General features: G+C 42.9%; 1 protein-coding gene and 1 long non-coding RNA gene across 5 annotated transcripts; one reads left to right on the top strand and one right to left on the bottom strand.

Annotated features, from left to right (window-relative positions):
• Nucleotides 1-2194: 2194 nt before the first annotated feature.
• Nucleotides 2195-23249, bottom strand: LOC107318823 (methenyltetrahydrofolate synthetase). The gene is made up of 3 exons (XM_015873095.2): nucleotides 23010-23249; nucleotides 20028-20292; nucleotides 2195-6508 (listed from the first exon to the last, which is right to left on the bottom strand). The coding sequence occupies exons 1-3, from the start codon at nucleotides 23151-23153 to the stop codon at nucleotides 6285-6287; spliced, it is 633 nt and encodes a 210-aa protein (XP_015728581.1). The 5' UTR covers nucleotides 23154-23249; the 3' UTR covers nucleotides 2195-6284.
• On the top strand, nucleotides 16571-22870 carry LOC107318824. 4 transcript variants are annotated; one of them, XR_004308478.1, is made up of 3 exons: nucleotides 16571-16637; nucleotides 16836-16945; nucleotides 17330-22870. It is a non-coding gene; the product is annotated as an uncharacterized LOC107318824 (long non-coding RNA). The 4 variants fall into 4 exon arrangements; XR_001557511.2 differs by having other exon boundaries at nucleotides 16836-17459; nucleotides 17705-22870; XR_001557512.2 differs by having other exon boundaries at nucleotides 16836-18528; nucleotides 19982-22870.
• Nucleotides 23250-23559: the final 310 nt, after the last annotated feature.

The raw sequence follows: 23559 nt of genomic DNA, 5'->3' as shown, positions 1-23559 counted from the left end.
TGGAAACTGTGTCTGTGCCAACCCTTCACAACAGGCACACGTGACGGCTGTCAAAATAATTATCAGCACAAACTTGTATTTCCCAGTTTGAGACAGAGAGAACTTCAGGGGTAGATTAATCTTTCTGTGCTCTTGGGAAAAGCAGAAGAGCACCGAGACTCATTTTAAACTGATCCTATTCAAGCTGTTCAGTAGATAGGGTTATGACCCATGAATTACAGGGCTGCCTTCCTGTGCTCTCATGTATTACGCAGGAAGGAAACCATGAATTCAAATCTGTTCATCTCCTCCTTGAATAGTCTCCTAACTAAGTGTGATGCTTGTGTTGTTTCGTGGCCTAAGGACTAATAGGAAAGCAGCGTAGGGTTTGTACATAGGTCCAGTGCCCTGTTGTGTGAGAAGGAAGGTGGTATGTTGTGGCTGAATGGCTCTGCAGTGGGATTGACAGGTCAGCATCTGAAGCAATGGCTGAGCATCAGCTATGGCTAAACCAGGGAGCTCAGGTGCAAGCAATGCAATTGATATGAGTGGAGCTTATATCCACCCCTCCTCTCACTCATTTAAGGACTAGAAGCTGAGGGAGCTGCATCTCTTTGTGGCTGTGCTTCTTTTGAGCATGTTGCTGGTCATTGGAAGAAGGTGAGTCAGTTTTTTTTCTTGTGGTCTTGTACTATAGCGCTTGCATCCCAGGACAAGGCTCTGTTATTGTCTTTGTTTGCCCCAAAGGCTAAGGCTTCAACTCAGGTCCATAGCAGATGAGGCTGAATCTTAGCAAGTGATCTCTCCCCTTTCCTATTTGTCTTAGAATTGTTAGAGTTGGAAGGGACTCTGGAAAGTCATCTAGTTATCTTGCTTTGGATGCCCAAAGTCTGTGAGCAGCCCCAGTTGTGTTGGAGGCCTGCATGAGAGCAATGACCAGGTATTAAATACATCTGCAATTAAAGCAGATCTTAGAAAATGCTGTTTCACAGCCTTCTGGCAGCAGTCACTGCACTGAGAGGGACCAGCATGGTATCAGGCAGCAGCAGAGCCCCAGATTCATCTATTACACACACACACTTACACACACATATACACACACACACACTTATTTTAGGCAGTGATCTAGAGATCAGAGGTAGGAGTTGTCAGTTTAATATTTAAACCATTTGTTTCATGTTTAGACCGTCATGTTAATGATACATGTGTCACCACAATAATCAAGTGGGGTGGAAACTCACTTGCAATTAGCCGTGCCTCCTGTCACAGCCCACACAACACTGATGGTGCCATGGGTGCTAATTTTAGCTAAATGCTTTCTTTAAAATGTAATTTGCATTTGGTTCTACCCCCCAAGGAGCCCACAAGTCCTCATGTTTTCCAGGGCTCTGCCTATAGGTCTCCCTCCTCATAGCTCACAGGGGATATTCAGGGTCAGGCCCAGCTGCACAGCTTGGCCCTTTCCTGTTCTGCTAGCATTGCGCTTTGCAGCTCCTTGTTCCTCATCCTTGATGCCCAGATGGATGCATTCCTCTATCACATTTAAGCTTTTTACACTCAAATACCCTCCTCTTGCCTCTTTATTATTATTCTCCTTCAATAATCTGCATTGTTCTGGTATTAATCCCAGCCAGAGGCCTGTTGTGCTGGAGGCTGAGCACAAAGTCAAGGCTGGTGCCCTGAAGAGCTTAAAACCCCACTTTGGGGTTTGGGTATTTTGGGGGTGAATTATGCAAAACAAAGCATTGACAGCATTGTTCAACAAGCTGGAGAATTTCTTAAGAAATTTGTGTTATGTCAAAAAATTGAGCTGGACTCTTAAATAAAAGCACAAACAATAACCTCGCTGCTAACAGCAGCGTTTACCAAGAGCAACTAGGATCGTTTGACAATAGTGGAGAGCATTTGATTGATAGCCTTGCTGTGTACCAAAGCCCAGCTCTGCTGTGGTGGAGACCCGAGGAGTGATATCCACAGCAATGTGCTGCTGTGCCTCTGGAACATCTTTATTAATGGCGTACAGCTGAGCCCCTGCCGCTCCTGGCTCTTACCTCCAAATTTATGGCTCGCTTCCACGGCCTTTCCCACTACTCTTAATATATTATAACAGCACTGTTCATACATGAGCTTTTCCTGTTAGGCCGACAGCAGCACGTTGGTAGAACTGCTGTAGAGCAGATGAAGTCCCAGGGGAAGGCATGGGTGGCAGGCACAGTTTATCTGTAATCAGTTTATTCCGGCTGTATCCAGAATGAAAAAGTCATACATATTTTAATATCATCTGATAACAATCATTTCATGAATCTACGCTATTTAATAGCAAGTGATCCTTTCCAGTATATACTTTTTAGCCACTCTGATGGAATTTCTTTATTAGTCAGTTTTTATTAAATCCGACGAGGTGATAACAAAAGGCTACAGGAAAGTACTATGTTTTATTGTAGTCCATAGTTCTCTTCCATAAAGGTTAATGTGGACTCACCATTCCTACTAATTAAATTGCAATGCTTCTGCTGTGAATAGCCAGACCTCACAGTTCTGCCCTTTCAAGAATAATCCTTCATTTTACGTTTACATTCCACTTTTCGTCTGTGGTTTTCCTTACACTTGCAGAAATGTAGCTGTCTGGTTTTTCCTACCCAGTAGTACTTGGAGACAATATAGTAAAATACAAACTAAAATCGACTGATCGGGACAATTCTAAAGCTGTCAACATATTTTGTTCCCTAACTGTACATCCAAATCATCTCCAAGGTATTGCAGTCGTCTCTTGGAGTTGATAAGCCATTTAATGTATTATTCCGGTGACAGAAAAGATGGCATTTGCTACAAGCGTTTTTATGATTCAGTAGTTTTCATGGAAACTAGAAAACTAAGCAGCAGATTTACACTATAACAAAATAAAAGCTGAGATCTCATCTGTCTGATGAATGACTAAAGCAGATTTCATCCACACATTTTCAGCTGGTTCGCCTGAAGGTGGAGAACTTATTGTTCAGGACATTATAGCAGTACCTTGAGGCTATAATCAAATGGCATGTATTGAAGACTGTGTGCATGCAGGGGGTAGAGATGCTGCTAATTGTGGGGCAGTTTCTATCTAAGCCAGGTGTGTGAAGCTCATTAAATTTGAAACAGGAGGCACAAGGTAAAGAGAAGTTCTATATGCTTGAGCACGGACTGATGCAGCAGAGATGCTGCTCTGCTCAGCCTGTTGGCTGCCTGCTCACGGTGTCACAGCAGAGGCTTTTTTCATTTTCAAAAGGAAGTAAATGCAAGGACAAAAGCAGTTCAGAAGGGCTATTACATACAAGAGATTTGGCATCAACAGGCAGGCAGATAGAGTATTACTGGCTGCCTTACTCCTTAGCAGACATATTATCTAATGGCCTTCTCTGCCAAGCAGTGAGTCAGTGGTTGCAATGAGAGGAGGGCTCCAGCCTCTTGACTTCCCTTCTCCACATCTGATGCGGGATTGCTCCAGCTGCCTTCCAGCAAGGGTCAGCTCCAGAGGCCAACTTCAGTAGCAATTGCTTAAAGCATATTTGACGTGGGAGGGCAAGCAAGTCAGGCTTCACCCTGGCTTTTGAAAATGAGAGAAGTGTCTATGGTACCTTCTGCCAAGGGTTAACCGGGCTGTTTGGAGCCCACAAATGTCAGCTCCTCAGATAGCTGTGAGGATGTGAAGCACTATTAGATCTGAGCCTGTGGAGTACACAAAAGTCCTCTGAGGCCAGTGGAAATCCTGGACAATCCCAGTGACCGCATTTCTATGCGTGGACATTTTGGTGCTTTCCCATATGACTTTTAAGCCACACACAATGCCAGCTTCCAAAGATCTGCCCTATATTTGAACTTTACTCGCAGCCTTTCACTTGCTTCGCTGCAAACACGATTGTAACAAATCCATTTCAACAGCTCGGTTAATTTGTTTCTGAAGCCTTTCTCTTCCAGAGTGTGTAATTAAACTAAAAGAACCTGGAAAAGCCCCTTGCAGTAAATAATTTACAACTTCCTCCCTGGGGACGTTCTTTAATTGTGACTCCTCTGGTCAGATCTTACTGAATGCTCTGAGATAGAATTCCCTGCTGAGAACCTGAAATATAATTAACTTCTTCCTTTGCTCACGGTACTTTTCCTTAAACCATCCATATCTTATGCAGGGCAGGCAGATTTGTTTATAAACAAAGCAGGGCTTGATAGACGCTTTGTCATGAGAATAGCAATAATGACATTCGCTGCAGCAGACAGGGGCACGTCCATTCGGGGACAGATGATACTGTTTGGAAGCAATTTTGATAAATCCTACCCTGCCAATCCAGCCCTGATACAAGAGAGCAACCGGGCAGCCCAGACTCCTCTCCTTCTTGGCAGCTTGCCTTGCTCCCCGAGTGCCATTTTATACAGAGCAAACGTAAATAATTCTGACGCACCTACCAACCCCCTAACCTTTGTGCTTCAGAAACGCTGTTATATACCATCAAACTGACAGTGATTTCATGTTATGTGGCAAAAAGAAAAACTCAGAGCGACAGCAGCAAGCTTCGAGTGCCAAATGAAAGCTGTCACATTTATTTAGCTCTATGATTCTCAGGACAATATACATAAATATTGTTTTACTGTCCCCACCAGCCAAATGTTAAGGGCTATCTGCATCAGCCAGGGTCTTGTGGCCAATGATGCTGTGATGATCTCCTTCTGATTTGGGAGTGGCTGGAAAGAAACATCGTGCCAGCATCTCTTGCTCCCAACGGCACAGTATATTAAATAGCTCCCTATTTATTTCTCATTGCATTCTAATAAAACACAGTTATATATATATTCAGTTTCAGAACCGAGCATTGCAGCTTATGGAATCACAAAACCATGGGATTGTTTGAGTTGGAAGGGACCCTTCAAGGCCACCTGGTCCAACTGCCCTGTAATGAACAGGGACACCTACAGCTGATCAGGTGCTCTGAGCCCTGACATGCAGTGTCTGCAGGGATGGGGCACCCACCACCTCTCTGGGCAACCTGTGCCACTGCCTCACCACCTCAATTGTAAAGTCTTCTTTCTTATACTGAGTCTAAACCTCCCCCCTTTTAGTCTGAAACCTTTTCCCTTTGATTCAAGCTTCTCCTCAGCTTGAATGTAACAGCAAGAGGTCATTAGCACCTGGTTATGTTTTGTTTTGCTGGCATGGTCTCCTGATTTGTGCCAGAAGTGGTGTAGCATTCATGCAGTCATGCTACCAAAACCATGGAACCATGTATCAAAATCTCTGCTAAGCCTCCAGGGTTAGACCTTGAGGGAAGATAACAGTAAAAGCACACTGATTTTGGTGGGCTAAAAGGATGTAGTTACTTGAATAGGACTGGACTTAATATGTGTATTTAAAACATTTATCAGAATTGGGATCCAGGTTTCTGCTGTGAGAAATGCTGGCATCAGCATAGCTTCGTTGATGTCCAAGGCAGGAACTGCCATATGGCACAGGGCTCATCCTAATGTGATCAGTGAACCCTGCAGACAGACCAGTTATGCACAAAGCCTGCCCCATCTTCTCTCTGTTGCTCTCCATATGCCAAGAGAAGTTCAGAAATGAAGAAGGGATTAAAGCATTGCCAGGACTGAAACTGACACTACTGTTGCAGTAGGCAAGATGCTCTGGGGTATCCTGAATGGATTGTGCAAAATTACATAGGTTGGAGTAACGTTGAATATTATTTTACCAAAATAACTGAGAATGCACTAATCACAGCTGGGACAATCTTACATGGAGACAAAAGAAACGAATATATGCAGAAGTCATATACACCTAACTTTTAGTTATTAGCAGATATTGCTTTTATTGTGAGACCACTTCAAAGAGCCAAACAAACAACCAGAATACTTTAAAATCAGCTTAGGCTTTTTTGGAATCACCTTTTTCAGCCCAGCATGCTGTAGGTCTTCTCCATAGCACTAGGCATCTCAGTTGGAAACTGAAATAACAGAACTGTGCAGTATCATGTAGCTTGTTCCACAAGTATGATGAGAAGAAATGATTCTTACTTAATAAAGAGTCGCATACTCTTATTTCTACTGGTTCTAGAATAAGAATTCACTACATATAGTTGTTAATTAGAAACAAATCAATGCAATTTGCATTACTATTACCGCACTTACACTGTTACGCGTTGTTGTTGTTGTTGCTGCTGCTTAAATACAAATCATGTATTTTACTTCTCCCAGCAGCATATATGACTATGAACAAAGTTACATCAGATGGACATGAAGTCTTTGGTTGGTTGCTCTGAAGGCAGGATGGTATCAAGGCACTTCTAGCAGTCTTCATAAAGGATTTCATCTACTTGGACATCATCTTCTGTCACAGGTATGGATTCACAAATCTGTTCCCTAAATGCCAAGGCAATTGTGTAAGGCTTTCCACTGGGATGTTTCATACATCTTCCGAGATAGGTATCGTAATATCCTTTCCCTCTTCCCAATCTGTTGCCTTTTTTGTCAAACCCAAGGCCTGGCATGAAGATAAGGTCAAGACCCCCTGTAGAAAAAATAAAATACACGTTAATGGATGCAATGTGGATTTCCTGATGGCTGGACTATATCCGGATAACTTTATGCATAGCAAAAATGCCAGCTTTGTGTTCTGCAGAATGCTTCCCTTTCTTTGATCAAATGAAAAATACCTTGAATGCTCAGCCTGTGAATTTACATTTTCATCTTATCAATTGGATACCAGCTCAGCTGTAAAATAATCAGACCTTGAAAAGCTAGAAAGAAAAAAATCTACCTTATAGCAAATTTATTTCATCACTTTAACCTCGCACTTGCAAATATGAATGATTATGACTATAAATCTAGACAGAGATTGAACTCAGAGAAATTAAATTCAGGAAGAATCAGAAAATCAAATGAACTTCAACATCTGCCACAAACAGAAAAAGAATAAAGAAGAGAGAAGAAAGACCCGTAAGTGAGAGAGAGCACCTTCTGGACATAGCTGTTTAGATGTCATGAATCTCTGAACACTCAACTTCCCAAAACCAAAGAGGCCTGAAGACAATATATTCTGAAAGTTCTTCTTTGCCAGGTTGGTAAAGGGAATGGGTTGACATGCTGAGCATCCACCAGGTACAGAGGCAGCCACTCTGAGGCTTCCTATCCCTTACGCAAAGCTTGATCTTTGGGTGTTAGAAGTCTTGTAAGGACATTATTTGAACAAACGAGTCTGGTTGGCTTGGTACTGACTGTTGAACCCAGAACACATCACTTACTAGTTTCACAGTGCAAATAAAGTCTTGCATTACTTGCTGCTGGAAGGGGTAAGCTAGCATGGATGAAAACACAGCTAATATGAGCCTGGAAAGAAAGCAAATGCTGCATCTCCTTCCTCTGCTTTTTCCTTTATAGGAACAGTAATACATTAAGAGCATGTTGCTAATTCCCTTCTGCTTTGTTACCAGAGCTAGGATGCATTAGGTGTTTTTCTGCTTTTCCTACATTCAAACCAAGTTTCTACTGCTATTTTGGACTGCACAGCTCTCCTCACATTTAGCTGAGGAACACAAATCAGTGTTCAAGGAGATACATGGGAGCATGGACTGAAAGAGCCAGAACTTAAGAAGAGCTTTTAGTCTCCAAGGAACCCCAAGTGAGACCCAAGAGCAACTCTGAACTCAACTTGAAAGAGTAGACTGAAAGTGCACAGAAGACCAACTCATTTGCACACATTGCTCAGGCTCCTGAATATTGTCTTCCACTCCTCATCTTTCAGGGAGGAGTCGCTGATCTGAACACCTATCCATCACAATCTGCCTAAATTAGAACTTGGATATAAAATATGCAAGGCAATGGGGTAGGAGACCCTCAGAGAAGATTAATCTTGTAAAGCTGGCATGATAAAGTTAGCAAGAACGTAGTTTTTTATAAAAGGTCAAGGAAATACAAAGAGGGAAATAGCCAAAGTAGAGGCTACATAACAATACTGGCTGATATAAAAGGGAGCCTGTGTGATTCACTGCTCTGCTGTCAACTTTTGTTTCATAAGAAAGACAAACTTTGAATAACAAACAAAGAAGAATAGAGGCAACAGAGAGAAAATACAGTCTCCCCTGAAGACGGATGCCAGTTTTATGGTATTACCATGTAGACCATGATGTACCATGGCAAATCTCAGTTTGTAAGCATAAAACATTTGCCAGTTGTCAGGTCTATGGACTAAAATGTAGGAACCAGTTGGTCTTTCCTGATTGGCATGATTAGTAATGGAGATTGTGCATGTCAAGCCCTCCTGCAATTAATACTATGTTTATTCCTTGTTCTATCCATGACTTGCCTCACACTGGCAATCCAGAGGCATTCAGGTGGCCCAAGAACCAGGAGCTACCAACCATCAACCATACTTAGAAATGCATTCTGGCAAATAATTGTTTTGGGCTTTTTCCACTCTGTGTGTCTCTGATGGCAAAAAGAAGAAAACATTTGCAGTTGCTACTGCTAGTAGGTAGGACTGTACACAAGGGGCAAATTTGCTAGGCAAAAAGGTGCAATTTCTCTTTACATCTATATTACAGACAGAAGAAAAGCAAGCCAAGGGAAGCACTAAGGGAAGGAGGAATTGGCAGGAACAGTTCTGGGAAGAAATATATTTTCTGTGTCGTTTAACTGATAGCACAGGGCACACTTGAGTGAATGTAGATGCATTAAAGCACTGTATTCTTCTAAGTTCTCTGGAGAAATGGAGCCTGTTTTAATGAGTCAGCTTCCTCTATAATCATGGAATTTTTATGCCAAATAACTCAAACGAGCTTGTGCAAATCTCAGTATGAAAAACAATGCTGTAAATACTGTAACAGTTACCCTCATTTATATATATATATATATATATATATATATATATATTGCATTGGAGCACTGTGATACTGAATGCCTTTACTCTGACTCACTACACACTGATTGATATCCACACAATTCACACTGCACAAGATTTAAGTAAAATACCAAGCAAGACTTTCAGTAGAAAAATGACACAGCTACCCTGCGTGGAGCCTGAAGGCACTTCAAGATGAATTTGCCCCCAAATCCAACTCTGGGAGCTAGACTGAATGGCAGAAAGCTGCATGGAGAAAACACTTCCCCTCCGCAAAACCTGGGGAGCAACAAAACCTCTTGTGGTGCCTGCGGCTGCACGGGGGAAGAGCTGTCACAGGATGAGAGGTGACACACAGATGAGACCAAGATTGCAGACGTGTAAGATGACTATCAGTGGCAAGCAGACATCAACAGGATGGCAAGGGAAGGTAAGGGCATCTTAATCCTAAAGGCATGTGCCCTCCTCATGCTAACCAGCCCTTCCAGCCCTGCAGGATCACAGGCTTGTTCCTTTCCCATATCCTACTTCTCTCACTTTCACTCTGTGAGATGGCATCACTGTCCCTGACACCCTATCAATTTTTATAGCCACTGGGAATGAGGCATCATGCTCTTCACCTACTTCTGCCCCTCTCCTTGTAATGTTTCTCTCCCCTATGTGCCTTCTGTCCCTAACTAAAGGCTTATGGATCCCTGTGATGGTAACCAGGAGCCCAGGAGAGAAAACCAATGCTCACAGTACACTCACTGTTGAGAGGTCTTTTGCTGCAGGTAATCTGCACTTCTGCAATACTTACAGAATGTCTGCAGAATGCTAAGGGCTGAGAACAGTCTCAGGCAGCAATACACTGCACTAGCCCAGGTCTCCTATGAAGAGAATACTAATGCTTCTTATAAACTTTAATTAAGCTACAGGGTATCCAAGTAAGGTTGGCAATTACAATGACTATCACCTAATACAGTATCTGTGGCATGAGCTCTTGTGGCCACAGCTCTTTCTACTGTATAGCACTGTGTGTGAAATAATATACGCTGAGTTATCAATGTGGGCATGCAGCCATGCTGACACGGACACGCAGCTTTCATTTATACAGCTAAATAAAGCAGGGCCAGAAAGCAAATTCATTTACAGGATCACAGCTCGTCCATGCTGTTCAAGTACCAGCACACTGCCTGGCACTAGGAGTGACCAAAAAAGATGAGAGAGACCAAGTTCTCTGTAGTGAGCACAGGACTGCTCTGTGCTACTTGGTCCTGCTTTATTTAGCAGTATGCAGTCACAGCTTTCAGAACCTGCCACGTGGGTGTATAAGATGTGCACACATCTATGTAGACAAACCTTATGTCATAGAGAAGTGAAATGAGTGGCCCAAGGACTACATGCAAAAGGCAGGTGTGCACACTGCGTGCCCCCACTTAAGCAGCAGACCAAAACATTAGTATCTTCTCTCTGCTATTTTAAATAGGAACACGAAGTTTTGCTTCCTTTAGGCAGCTGGTGAATTTTCTCCCTTCAGCAATGCATTTCTCATTACCCTTTATGATGATATCAGGTTTGATTTGTTCCCCAGGGAAAGATTTTCTCCTTGCATCTCATTACTTCTCTTCTCCTTACTCTGATGTTCCTATTTCAAATGCCAAGAGGCATTTTTCAGAAGCATTCTTGACAATGGTTAATTACAGAAGGTCCAACAGAGTGCACAGGAATGGGTCGTGGAAGGGCTGCTGGGGCCTTGTCCCAGGCAGTGCAGCCAGCATGGCCTCCTGGATAGGAGTAGGCCTCACCTGCCCACTGCCACCCCATGGTGTGGGTCACGAATATCCCCCTGCACAGCCAGACAGTCCTAACAGAGATGGAACAGCAGTACTGCCACTGCTGAGATTGCCAACCTCCCAATCCTTCCTTCCAATCCATGCACAACTGTGATGCACCCACCAGTATCTTTTGTACACATACACGCACCCTATCTCCTCTGCCATCCATGTGCCACAGGTAATTGGCCTACTAGCACGACATGGGGCAGCTTTTGTTATAACTTCGGTAAAATATTTTGTAGAAAATAGAGCCATCAGCAGAATCTACAAACAAGCACTGAGCAACTCAGCACTTATCTGTCTACTCATCCATGTCTGTGTTTTGTGTCAGCATGAAACATTGGTCTCACAGTTCACACTTGCCCTCCTGAACTACAGCGTGATAACGTATTTATACTTCTCCCTGAGAAGCTACATGCCAGACATCACTCATAGAGGTTTAAGACAATGGAGCAGCAGTTACTCTCTTGTTATTAAACCTGCAAAACCACACTAGTAATTCCTTTTGATCAGCTTCTGTGCTATGAAGCTGCAGTAAAGTAAACACCCTCCTTCTATTCTGAACTCATTTAAAACAATATTTAGTGCCAGTGTATTTGAGAGGTTAAGGGCACTGCACAGCACCAGTTGTGGTATGTCAGCACTGCACAAACAACCCCGCTCTGCTCTGAAGTATCTCTTCATGTGTCATCAGTAAGGCAAGTGTATAAGGCTAAGACCTGCAAATTCTAGCTGGGCTCCCAATGTGGGAAGGCTACGCGAAGCTGTAACTATCACACTCATTTCCCCTGAGGTTTAAGTTGCAGTCAGATGAGGTCTATGTCTCATTTTCAACATTTGCCAAATGTCTACCCAAAAGAAAATCCGAACAAGTACTTTTCTATTTCACTATTATTCATCAAGCTGGCGTAAGCACAGTAAATTAACCATAATCACCCAATGCCTCCTACAAAAATGCCTGGTTTTGCTAATTCAGACTAAAGGAAATCATTGCCTAGAAATGTTTGAGTTACCAGCCTGTGAACAATTACTTACCTATTCCTGACATTCTTGAGCATTCAAACTCGAGCAGAGTTTGAATGACTGGGAAAGCATGGGAAACAAAAGATTTCTGGTCCTAAGGGCTGGTTGTAGCTGGGTTCTCCTTTGTTTGTAAACCATCACAATGCTCTGAAAATGTACAAAGGAACAACTCCAAAGAGAAGACAAACAGCCTTGCAGCTTCTTTAGAGTACAACAGCACATCTTGTTATATCAGTAAATGCCAACTGCAGTGCTACTCCTTCAGAGCAACTCACAAGGCATCGGTGCATGAGCTGTTTGTGCTGGGATTGTTGGAACTCTGCTAAAACATGAGAATCTTTGTGTATCTCAATGTGTACTTATGTGAGATTCTTTAAGATTTTATCAGCTACTTTTAACATAATGTTTATCTAAGGACCTATTTAAATGTTTTAAGCGCTTCCACTTGACACATGTACAAATGTGCTTCATTTCTTCTTGTTCTTCTTTTGCTTTCTGCTGTCTGGCTATTTTTAAATCCAAATATGTCACAAGTGAATCATTTGGGGATTTTTTTTTTTCAACACATCATGTATCACTATCAATATTTCCAACCTCTTTGACTCAGTCAGCAGATAGTCTATCAAAACATACTCCAAATTGCTTGTTAAATGCGAACATTTGAGACATCAGCTGTGTAGAAACCTGCAAGGAGCTCCACGACTTGACAGAAACATTAGACGTGCTTACTGGCAGGGTTTGCTGAACATGTAGAGTCAGCTGGTTTGTAGGTAATGGCACCTTCTCTGTTAGTGTCAAACATGTTAACATCACAGCAGCTGAGAAATCCGGCTTCTTTCATCACAAGATTTTGGGGTTTTTAAGCTTGCACAGCTTAAAAGATACCACAAACATCTGGAATTCTCCACCTGGGATTCTCCACCTCCCTCACTCCGGTTGCCTTAATTATCTAGAGATGCTGGTTTGGAGCACTTGCTCTCTCCTACGTGTGTGACAATGCAGTGATGAGACTTCAACAATAGGAAAACAGCCCACATGTCATCAGTGCTCCACAGTAAATCTATGGAATACTGACACCTGCCGGCAAAGGGCTTCACATCACTCCTGGACAGCAGTTTGCCCTCCATCTACACCCAAAAGCTGATTCCCATCCCGTAAGCACAGAAGGAATCACAAGTAGGAAATGAGTGCAGTTATGAAGCCAAAATGAGGACCAAGAGTTATACTGTGAAACTGCAGAGGGGAACTCCTGCCCCCTGGAAACCAGCGGCTCCCTGCCAGGTCCAAGGCCATTGCACTGCGAATTGACAGTGCATTTTGAATCTCAGCAAAGAGAGCCAGGGAGACAAATTCTTTTGTACACTTTAGAGTCACTTGCAGTGAGTTTAAAGCCTGTACCTATGTTGACTTTAGTTCTGTCTCAACTTCAATTGATTACCGGAGTAAGCGAGCATCACTGCAGGGGAGAGCGGTCCAGTGCTGGAGATGGCATTGCACATCTTGCAGCTGAAGGCTGAGATGCAGAGAAACCTTGGGGGGGAACAGCTGATGCTACAGCTGGGTCCAAACCCTGAAGTATTTCTTATTCCAAGCAAGTCTTTTCCTAGTGTTTCTTGTTAGGGAATAAACTATGTAGAATAATTTAAGATTATCTCTGGTCTATTTTACAGAGCTGGAGTAACGTTACAAGCATTTGTGTCACAAGCTGTAGTTGTGGGTTACCTATATGGAAACAACCAAGAGAGACCTACCCAGAGAGCTGATTTGAAAGCAGTGATATGTTACGTACAGAAAGAATTAACTTATATGCTGTCATTAAACATATTTCACAATATTTATTCACAGGCATAAAATGGTATCTCGGGCATCTTTTCTCCAAAATAACATAGAGAAATTGCAAAGGTTGACAGACCAATGGGCAGAACTGCTACAGATGTAGGAAAGCTTTCACATGAGAATAAGAAAATAGAAAATATTTGGCAAAGAAGAAAATGCTATTGCTATAATACAGGCTTAACTAAGCAATGAATAATAAAAAGAAAGTAAATCAAACATCCTTATTTACTTCTCATCACAGAGAAATGAGGTATCACTTGAAGTGAAAGCAGCAAATTTAAATTGAATACAAGGAATGTAGTATTTCACATAACACGGGAACATAATAGAATATTAATGTAACAGGGAACATAATGTTTCATATTATGACTGAGTACAACTTGCTGCTGTCGGGAGGCTGCAGAGCCAAGGGCTTAATACAAATAACATTAGATGCTTATAGGCATGACCAGAGTGCATACAGGTAAAGCAAAAAAGAGAACTTGTTTGTAAGGGAATAAGCCAGGACCTGCATGTGTAGAGGTAGGGTTAGGGTTAGTGTTAGGGTTAGGGTTATTCCAGATACATTTCCATCTGCATATATCACTTAAGTATGTCACAGTTACCGCTGAGTATTATTTACTACATGCCTTTTTTCAGAATGATTAACAGCATTTTGCACGCTCTCATTACACCTCCACGTACAACACCACCACCTCTAATGGATCTGAAGTAGCTTATTAGACCTCTGTGCTTCAAGGCTATATTGTCACTAATTCAGATACACTTCTAAAGAACTCTGCTAAAATTTGGAATGATTAAGAATACCGACAGCATCACAAGGCAGTCCTGGCAACCATCACCATCAGACCTGGTAAAACATGCAGCTCTGTGAACATATGACTCAACAGTAGCATTTAGTGTCAAGTGAAACCGAGCTTTTGGGGGCTAACACATTTCTGCAGGGCAGATCCCAATGGAAAAGTTTAAAATAGAGTTAATCAGCGTTCTGGAATCATTTCAAACCACGTGGGGTTGCTTGGAATGGCAATCTAGAGGAAGCCAGTGTTTCCCTGAGAGGGTAAATAGCTCTCGTACACCACACACAATCCATGCAGGTAAGCCATCCCTACTACCAGCACATTGGTGGCATTTATGTTACAGCAGGGCTCAAAGTATTCTGCAACTTGTAAGGCCAGAAAGATGTAGTAACCTCAGAAACTACCATACAAGGCTTATGTGAAAACAAAGCAGCTGTAAATCATTGCTAGACATATGTCAGCATTTCCTCACTTCGTTTGAACTTTGGATTTTTCCTTATTACTCATAAATAACACACTTTCCAAATCGTGGGTTATCTAGTTAGCATCTCACTAATTATTCTGAAGGTACAACACAAACACTGCGATCAGGAGCTCATTAAATTTCCAATACTGAAAAAGTCTCTATAGTAAATTACAAGTCTAGTTCTTTATACGTTCATTTCTGGGAGCAAAAATACTTATGTTTCAGGAGAGTAGCTGCAGCTTATTCAGCATGGCCCATTATCACAAGATGCTATATTTTCAAATGACATTTTCCAGCCTGGGTATTACTGCCAAACTGAGGTTGTTTTGTTCTTTTGGAGGTTTTTTTTGTTTTGTTTTGTATAATTTCAGACAAAATGGTTCATTGGTTTCTGAGAACAAAGCTAGCAAAAAATGTCCAGGAAAGCTCTGCAGCTTCATGTTTTGAGGCTAGAAATCTTGATCAGAGCAGCCTTTGTGTCAAGGATGTGGCTGTAGCCCTTTCAAATACATCTGTGTCAGTCTTATAAAATGCTGTTAAAACCTGCTGTTTGCATGGACTTAGGAAAGATCTGTCAGGATCAATGCTGGGCCTCTCTGCTTGTCAACTCCAAACCGCTGCTGGAGCTGCAAGCAGGTGGACAGCCCCACAACTTTCCAGGAACCGCTGCCAGTTTACACAGGACATTCCCTCCATTCAACCTACCCTATGGCCACATGGCACACTCAATCCAGCCACTAATGTGGGTTAAAAAATCCCAACCCAAACAGGCAGAGAGGAGGCAAATCCAGTTTATGATGGGGAGGCTGGGGTAGGAGCATGCTGCAATCACAGGGAAGGAACGTTCCTAGAGCCAGCAGAGAGAGCTGGAGCTGCAAGCTCAGGCCTTCCAACCTGCAGCACTCCAAGGCATGGGCAGCCAGGAGGGCCCCCATCACAGAGCCTGTAAAACTGGGGCAAGACTGGGAACTGAAACAGGGAAGGAAATGAGTGAAATTTCACCAGCATTTCTTCCAGTGAGCCACCAGTTTACACAACCCCTCACCACCAGCTCCCTACCAAGCTTGTAGCTGCAGCAGTCGAAATGGCACATGGCCCTGTCTGAGAGGAGAGCCTTTTACTGGTGGTGGGCTGGTTCCAATGTAGACAAGGCTCCCAGTACAGATATCTGTATTGCTCCACAGAGGAGAGATGGGGACAATGAGAAGGAAAGCAAGGAGAGGGCGGCAGCTTATTTATCAACAAAAGCAATCACCAAACTATGCTTGAGAAGCAATTCTGCAGTTTAGCAGAAGTAAATGAAAATTTAACAGAAAATGAACTCTTCCAAGCCAGTGAAGAAGCCAGCCCAGTGGGGAAGGAAATGAGTAAACTGGGACAAGGAATCTTGTATGTCTGGACTCAGAAAGTGAAAGAAGAGAAAGCACATGATGTCCTCTCTTCTGGTGGAAGGAAGCTATTTATGTTGGCCCAGCTGCTCATGAAATGACAGCCTATGGCTGCGAGGAAGAGGAAACAGGGAGTAGGGTCAGAAAGGATGCTTAGAGATGGAGAATCGAACTTTTGGGCAAAGAGCTGGCGGGCTGGAGGCAGGTATTATGTTCACAAAAAAATTATAGGTTTGAAAAGGGGCTGAATGGAACTTGTTAAGTCACAGCATGAACCAATGATTGAACACCTGGTGAAAGGACACAGCCAGCCCAAGGAGCACAGGTGAAAGCAGTTCACCTGTGTAACTGGAATCAGGCTCCACCTCTCCCTGAGCCTCATTTAAGGGCTGGCTGCCACAAGGGAAGGATCTCTACCTGGAGTTCCTTCCTTTTGGAGTATTTGGCAAGCCCTGATTCTGGGGGGAGTGGGTAAGTAACTCTTTCTTTCTCAGGATTGTAGCCATCAACTTTTCTTGAGGGTAATTTAGAATGGGTTATCTGCCATTGCCTTTTCTTATAGGGGTGTTTTATCACATGCACATGTTGAATCCATTCATTTTTTTTCAAGTCCCAAGAAGAATAATGTATTCTTGTAAGGAGTAACTTTAGCTTTTCTTTTCCTAATAGCTCTCAAAGCAGATTAAAATAATAATAAATGAAAATGCAAGTGAGGAAACCAATGTCCAGCCTGCTGAACCACACCGCCTCCTTAAACCACAGTGAGATGAGAGCTGCTGGTGAAGTACCCTTTAAATCTATGTAGGAATCATAACAGAAAACAAACAGGGGGCATGCTTTTATCTGATTGACTCCTTCTGAAGTTGTGCAAGGTGTCTATACTCCCACAGTTATTGTGGTGTGCAAGATCTTTCATTAAATGTTCTGTTTTGGCAATGAACTGTACTAGCACATGTTTGTACTTTAGATGGGCGAGGATATAAACAAGTGGATGGGGATGCACTGAGAAAATGTACCACTGGCTTGTTCCAGAGGTTGTTGAGACTTTTTTCAGCATATATATAGCTAGGAATCAACAGAGTAACGCACACATATTCATCCCTACCTCAAACAAAATGCCTGGCCCTATTCCATATTTGTTATTTGTTACTGTGTCCATTTAGCCTGTAGGAAAGATCTCTTCGTATGAAGATTAGTTATGCTGAAGACAACAGACCATCTACTACAAAACTGCAGCAGTTTTTTTGCTATGCCAACAGTGTGTAACACCATGGGCTGCCAAGATGAAAACAGGTAAATCCTGATCCAACAAAAAGGGACAAGGCAGGGTTGGTGCCTGGTATTCACAGCCTATGAGGACTATTGAAGACTAGGAAACCTGATGTGAAAGTTACACTTAACCTTATATTTATTCTATTCTTCACAAGAACCATGCCAAAAAAAAAGGGAAGAAGTTTGAAGGACTATTTCAATTCAAGCTTTTTGTCATGCAAAATGAATACACTCAGTAGTAACATGACTTATTTATGTACCTGCAGGGTATTCCTTGGAAATTACATAGCAACTTATGAAAGCAATGGGAACATTACTAATATAACACCATGTCATCTCCTGATATCAATGTAAATGCCTCGGATCATCACAGTGTTTGATAACATCACAAAGATAAATGTTTCATCCATGCATAATTCCAACAATGGAGGATGAATGTAGCAGCAAGATGATTTGCATTCCTGCAAGTGTACCAAAGCTGAGAAGATATAACTGACATAAAAATGTGGCACAAGTATTTTAAAGAAGCACTGAAAGACAACATCTGTTTCTGTGGGGTAAGACTGAAGTAAGTGTGTCCAACCATGCCAAAGAGAAAAAGCCAGACTTGCTCTATAGTTTTCAAAACCTACTGGGGGGGAAGAAGGATTAGGGTCTGATTTCTAATCAGCAATGAATTAATTACTACTTTGTTACTGAGTACAAGTAAAGCTTTAGGCAGAGCAAATCTGATATGGCCGTGCACAGGTGGTCTGCTGGTCATAAAGACTGAGTATCATTATAAAAGTTAAATCAAAATGGATGTGTATGAGAAATTTTGAGCAAGTACACTCTCACCCTTCTATGTTCCTCAATACATCAGATCTATATGAACTGTCTCTTATAACTCTCTTGACCTTTCACTGCTATCAATGGCCTTGTTCACAGGACTTTTATGGCTTTTTTTGGTATCTTTCTGTGCCCATTGCCACATCCAGGTGCAGAAGGTGAAGCAGCTCCAGATTCACCACAGCTTGTTCCTGCATTCTCCATCTTCGTAGCTCCATACTGGTTATCACTAAGAAGTCCATCCCCATGCACTCTACACCAGGTAATTCTTGCTCTCATTACAGTTTAAATTGTGTGTTTACTCTGCGACCTCTGCAAGAGACTTGTTAAATTCAACTAACAGCAGCTCTTTGGCAGTTCAAAAGCTTGTTTCAGGTATCTACACCAAGCCCAGTTAACAGAACCCTGGGCTTTTTATGGGTTGCCTTCAAAAGCCCTGAGATACCACTAATGATACCGGCAAATTTATGATGAAAAACCAATAGGAAAACAAGTAGCAGTGCTAAACATTAAATATGAGAAACATAGGTGTATGAAGCAGTTAAATCCCTTGCTACCTGTACTGCAGACACAGATGGGACTCTGGATTAAGGAAGAGGTAATGATAAACTAAAAGAAAGGGAATCAAACAGTGAAAATGCTGATAAATGAAGGCTATGTACTAGAGCTAATGCTTTCAGCAATGTTTGTCTACAGCACGGCGTTCAGGGAAAGCGCATTAGCATCCCAAGCCAAATGCGAAGCCCAGTTCAACCAAACAGCTTGATATAAATTTTATGTTTCTGTATTGAACGTTCAGAAGCTGGTAAGTCTGTGAGGTGTGGAAGCTGTCTGCATGCTAAATTTCCGTCTAGAGAAAATTTCCCCAGACTGAGGTTTCAAGCACAAATTCAACATGAGTTTTCCGTTAATACCGCTAAAAAATTCTGCAGATGTTTCAGGATGATGTTATTGTTTATGAAAAAGGAGTGAAAATAATTAATGTAGATGCAGAAAAAGTAACTTTGTTTACAATTCTTTAGAAACTGGGGGATTTTATGGTAAAAAGGGGGTTATTTTGGGATCAAGGCATGAATTTTTCAACCCCGTGAAGAATCAGTGTCTGAGACACCACCACAAGACCACAATAAAAGATGTGAGGGAACAATGATTGAAAAGAGTTTGCAATATTTACCCAATCCTACATGAAAGTCATTTTATTTTCAGTCGAAGGCCTCAGTCCAGAGAACTGTTCTGCATGGGCAGCGCTGTGCTTCACCCATGCAATACAATTTTCAGGATCAAAGGTTTCAGAGAATTCTCATGTCAGCCCGTAGGCGTCACCTGAAAAGTTTTGTACCTTTCAGGCAGTGGAAATTAAAGTTCTCAGAGTGTATCTGAAAACTGTGAATCCCCATGACTTTCAATGGCAGCTCAAGAGACTCCTGGCAAGCTCCCTGCCTCCTTTGTGTGCCTCTATGCTATGCATGCCAAGATTGCATTGGGCCTGTCCCTGGAATAGGACCAAAGAGATGATTTATCTGGAGGGATGAACTTATTTCAGTTGGATCAACTGTCCAGTCTGGCTCTTGCCAGCTCTGCTGACAGTGGTGGCGGCACAGAGTAGGAAGAGCAAACAGCACCTGCTAACATTGATTTCAGCATCTCTACCACATAATGTAAGACCAATGCAAAGCACTTAATTTCATTCTTGTGATCAGGTTATTTCCTACCAGGCTACTCCTGCTCAACAACCCTATGGTGTATGATGAATATACTCACCGCCAGCAAGAGCTTCCTCTCTTGTGCTGTCATCATCACTAGGCTGAAGAATATTCCAGGATGTCAAAGTAAGTGAAGAAATGTCTTCAGCTGATGACAACTTCAGCATGTCCATGTGATTGCTGTGAGGTTTGTAACGTGGGATGAAACACTCTTTGCCTTGCTTAAAAATGTCCTTAATGATTTCTTCTGTCTGGATTTCATCTGGCATGTTTAGAAAGATCGCAATTCTTTTGGATTCTTGGTACTTGGAATGCCCAATCACCTATAAAGGAAACTGCCATCATCAGTTCAGGAGAAGTTCACAAAAAGACTGACTTGAAAGTAAAAACACCATTGGAGGGAAATACCCATTGGAAAAAGTAAGAATACAAATTAACATAAAGAGAATAAAATGACCGTTTCTTGTTCCAACATTTCTACCATCAGTAAAATCAAAATAGGTGAGTTTTTGTACCCAGATAAAAGTAAAATGGGTTGAGACCATCAAAAAATGATTTTGGAGCCAGTCCAGATCCTTTAAATTCTTATGCCATACAACACCAGTATCCTCAAATACCCAGCATCACTGGGTACTGACACAGCAGGTCAGAACTCCCAGCTTATTCAGTATGTGAGGTTTCTGCTTTCCTTTTATTCCATCTTTTTTGCATGCTGTGCTTCACAACTGGACCTGGGCACGATGAGAAGCTCATTGATTGCAGTAACCCAAAAGAAAATGTGCATCAGAGCAGCTGACTGCAGAGCTCAAAGCCTTACAAGGTTGGGCCCTTCTCTTGTTAATCTGGAATGCCTTTCTAAAAGCAAATTTAAATATACAGCTACAAACATCACCTGCTTGTGATGAGTGATCTTATTACTGCATGTTTTTCAGAGGTTGAAGGAAAGATGGCCTTGCTGGCTTTTTGATTTTCAGGTGGTTGTCTGTGCTGGGTTTAGGAAAGATTGAATGTAGGAAGGAAAATAAAAAGCAATGAATACAGGGGAAGTGTTAACAGATTCACACCTCACTGCATTTCTGCCCAACTCCAGATTAAATCCCATATCAAAATCTGTGAGATATTTTTAAGGCTTGTCTTCTTCTTTTCCAGTATCTTACAAAACAAACGCAAACGGGTTCCTTGAGTTAAATGTGAATTCTACATGCTTCCAAAAATCCATCAAGAATATCTGGTAGTTGAGAAACAGCGCTTATCTGCAATACAGGGAACAGCAAATCCTCTGTGTTTGCCTAACTGCAGGGTAACTGCCCTTCTGAACTTTAGCCCTTGCCCTTTTTTGAGAGAGAGACTCTAATATCCGAGTTCAAAATTGGTTTTCAGTCCTTATTCTTTCTTTCTAGCACCCCCATCTATACCCAGATGAAGAATCAAAAGACTGATATATTTTTGTAAGGTAAGATATGAGATACTCCAGTCCAAATTATGGTTATGCTCTGCTTGGCAATGGAAGCACCTAGCAATTCAAAAGTGTATTGTATTTCTCTTTGTCACTTACCCAACCTTACCCATGGATTTTTTCCTACTAAGTGATTAAGCTCTTAAAACAACAGAATTTCCATGGTAGCCTTTGTATGAAAGAACAGAGTACTGAGCCAAATTGCAGGCTCCAAACAGTGATGTTACTCGTGTTACTGAGGGGCTACTGCACCTTCTCTTTGGTTCAGAAAACAGAGGAAAACCACACAGCACTCCTCTTTCAAAGTGGTGCTGTGGGCACCATACAGGCCAAATATGTTCTGACATGTCCAACAACGCACTGATTCTACAGTACAGAAAGAAACGAGGTTGGAGATGTAAAACCACAAGCTACCAGGAAGGCAAAATTTCTCATGTTTTCAGAAATGTGAAGATGAAGCTGCTCTGAGCCATTTCTGAGAAGAGTGAAAAAAATTTCCACGCTTGAAAATATTATGTGCCCTTTGCTCACCTGCTGATGGCTATTACTGCAGAATCAGAGCATGCAAACAGCAGGACTTCAATCATGAATGTGCACATTAAAAAAGAATAGTCATCCAGAAGCTAATTAAACACCGGTGGCTAGGCCAGCTAGCGTAGCAATTTCAGTTTGAACTTAAAGATCATTCTGAGATGAGATTTTTGCTTTGAAAAATATTGTTCAGGTGCTATAAAATAACGTGCTCGCTTTTATTAGCTGCCATTTCTGATATATATTATAAGGCTGCGCTTTCAGCCTCACACTGTTCCAAGTGTTTTCTCAGCACTTTCAGAAACTTAGTGTCTATATGGGAAACTTAGTGTCTATATGGCATTGCTTTCCCATGAGGAAGTTGACTGCTTTCTGTCATTGCAAGTTGCTATCCTGTCTGAAGCTCAAGACTTTCAACTTGTGGCATATTAACAAAATGCCAAGGTAGCATGAAATTGTCATGTTTTCCCCAGCCTTCATTTAATTAAAGCAAAAGCTTTACTTTTTGGCATGCTCTCACTGCCAGGAGTAAGCGTGGTGTTGCTGTGTGTACCAGCTGCAGTCAGATCAAGGCTGAGGGCTCCAAATGTTCTGTACTACCTGGGCTGCTGTGCCAGGACATGGGTGAGGTGAGCCCTGCCTGGTAGCTTTAACGTAGTAAAATTATATTAGAAATAAAACAGCATGGAAGAAACACACTGAAAGGCACGAACGGGAAACGGCAGCCAAAAGGCCACGATGAGTCAGTCGCAAAGTTTTTAGATGTGTTTTGCTGGCTGCATAGTGAAAGCGATGTGACAAATGAGAGATGAACACCCACCGCACCACCCCGCTGCTCCGGGCTCACCACCCGATTAAAGGCCCCCTTCAATGCCGTCCCACAGCCGCCAGGCCGGAGGGAGGGAGGAGCTCGTTCCTCGCAGCGCTGCAGGGTGGATCCGGGCTCACCGCTCCGGCCCTTGCCATACCAGCTGCGGGGATCCCCGCGGAGAGCCGGGGCTCCACAGCCCTCCCCCCCCGCCTCTGTGCTCCGCTCTTCCTGGCAGCACCCACCTTGCGGCTCAGCAGCCGGGATTGCCGCTGTTTCTCCGCCGCTCCCATTGCCCGCAGCCTGTGCCGCAGCTCCGCTCGCAGCGCCCGCTTGGCGGCCCACAACGCCGCCGCCATTTCGCTGCCGCCCTCCCTCGGCGGCTCCATGCGAGCGCGGCCTCACCCCTCACCGAGCTCCCGGGCTGGGAACCCCAGCGGTTTTCATTTCGATGGGGAGGGGACTGCGAGGCCATGGGCCGGTGGCCTTTGAGGGGAGTTCATCCTCTGCCCTTGCTCGGTCAGTCACCTCCGCTCAGCACTGCCTGTGCCCGTGGGTTAGCCCCAGGGATGGGTCTGGTGGGCTCTGGGCATGGTCTGTGTTTCATTCCGGCCACCATAAGCTGTGAAGGAGCAGAATCACAAAACCTCCTTGCTGGCAGTTGCAGAGAGCAATAAAGTTTCCCCTGCACCTCCTCCAGACTCAACCATTAAGCTCCCTCAGCTCCTGCCTTTAAGACTTCCAGGCCCTTCACAGCTTCATTATCCTTCTCTGGACACACAGAAGGGTGAGCCC

This window comes from Coturnix japonica, chromosome 10, assembly GCF_001577835.2.
Source record: "Coturnix japonica isolate 7356 chromosome 10, Coturnix japonica 2.1, whole genome shotgun sequence".
In the NCBI taxonomy this organism is placed as follows: domain Eukaryota; kingdom Metazoa; phylum Chordata; class Aves; order Galliformes; family Phasianidae; genus Coturnix; species Coturnix japonica.
The sequence above is the reverse complement of the archived record's forward strand: the minus strand, read 5'-3'. Positions and strand labels throughout refer to the sequence as shown.